Genomic DNA, 1,610 nt, shown 5'->3' with positions numbered 1-1,610 from the left:
TAGCATTTACTGTAGTTATTGTAGCATGACCGGTTAAAAAAGAATTCTTTTGCTTCCTGTTTTTGTATCTCTATAACTTTGTTCTGAATTTATATTCAGCATCATACGGTTTTTACTTCATTTACCATGCATTACTTTATATAGAGACGGCGATTGATGTTGTTAGTCCTACTGGCGTATGATGCGGCTTTCCTGTACCCAATACATAAGCCGCAAAGGTTGTATGCCTCCTTGGGCTACTCTAGTTTCTCACTTTGCAATTTTCCAGCTCCTCATCAAACGACTTCGACTATCCCAACTACACTCCACTCTTCCTGTAGTCAACATCAACGGTATATTCGCCTTGGAGCCAGTCCTTCCGTGTATGCTGTGGCCGTCTTATAGCCATGCCAGCCGGTACTACGGGGCGCTCTGAGGGCCCCCCCTTCTTCTATATCACTTTCTTCATCGTCGGGCGATAGTGAGGACTTCTCAGGGACTATAACGCCACATCGGCGTAGAGTAACAGCCCGTGTTCGACAAAGAAGCACCGACAGTGAAGAAAAAGCTGCAGAAGAGACACTTGGTGACTTAAATACGCGCAGTCCGTGTGTCAGCGACGGAGACGATGACTATGAATATGCCTGCGACAGCGAAGATAGCAGTGATAGCGATGTATACAACCACGAACATGACACAGCTTCTACTCAAGAGCAAAACCAAGATCAAGAAGAGGAGTTGGTAATCACCGAACATCCCATCCCTTTTTCAACAATGCAAGAAGCTCGGGTTGCGCTTGACGGACTCGAGAACGCCAGGTTTGCTGTGGACTACAACGGGAAAACACTTACAGTTCTTTACTGCACTTCGCATGCGGGCTGTAATTCTGCTGCCAAGATCAAGATGAATCCAAGCGGGAAATACATTTTGTCGCGGACTGGGACACGTTCTCCTGTAGTAGTGCCGACAGATGCTCAGAGAACGGGTATTCACAAACCGCTTCTGACAGAAGTCGACAACCTTCTTCTTGGTGGCCAAGGCCCTAAACAATGTCTGGGTACTCTTCAGAGCAGGTATGAAAAGTCTCCGGAGGTATTAGCGCTACTACCAACAGCCAGGCAACTGAAAAATAGGGCTCAGAAGCTCCGGAAAAAGGGGGAATTTTCGATCACGACATACGCTGATTTAATGGTATGGGCGTCGCCAAGAATGTGCACTACGAAGGAAATGTTCTTCCAGCATATGGCCTACAACATTGAAGAGGATGGAGAGAGGATCCTGAAACAGCCTTTCGATTATCAGAACGAGCTGCTCGTTTTGGACACGTTTTCGGAAAAGTTGGACAATGGTGAGATTTCGTTGGGCATCATTTTTACCTCGAGGCGTTTATTCCGTACTGGTCCACGAGCAATCATTGGGCAGCGGTCCATGCACAGATCATCGATGGACTTTCTTGCTGCAACGGACGGAACGTACAAGCTTCACATCGGCGGCTATACTCTGGTTTCGTTTGGAACATTTGGGGTGCACTACGGTGAAACAGAAAAATACCACCAGACCTTCTATCCCATGGCTTTCATGTTTGTTCGAACCGAATCAGCATTCGCCTACAATCGACTTTTTCAAGTATG

General features: G+C 46.8%; 1 protein-coding gene across 1 annotated transcript; it reads left to right on the top strand.

Moving 5' to 3' along the window:
- Window positions 1–753: 753 nt before the first annotated feature.
- Window positions 754–1,513, top strand: PPTG_20331 (hypothetical protein; the record flags this gene model as incomplete). The annotated part of the gene is made up of 1 exon (XM_008919086.1): window positions 754–1,513. A coding segment is annotated over one exon (759 nt), but the record flags the coding sequence as incomplete, so codon positions are not given.
- Window positions 1,514–1,610: the final 97 nt, after the last annotated feature.

The sequence above is a fragment of the Phytophthora parasitica genome (genome assembly GCF_000247585.1).
Source record: "Phytophthora parasitica INRA-310 unplaced genomic scaffold supercont2.487, whole genome shotgun sequence".
Lineage (NCBI taxonomy): Eukaryota > Oomycota > Peronosporomycetes > Peronosporales > Peronosporaceae > Phytophthora > Phytophthora nicotianae.
The sequence above is the reverse complement of the archived record's forward strand: the minus strand, read 5'-3'. Positions and strand labels throughout refer to the sequence as shown.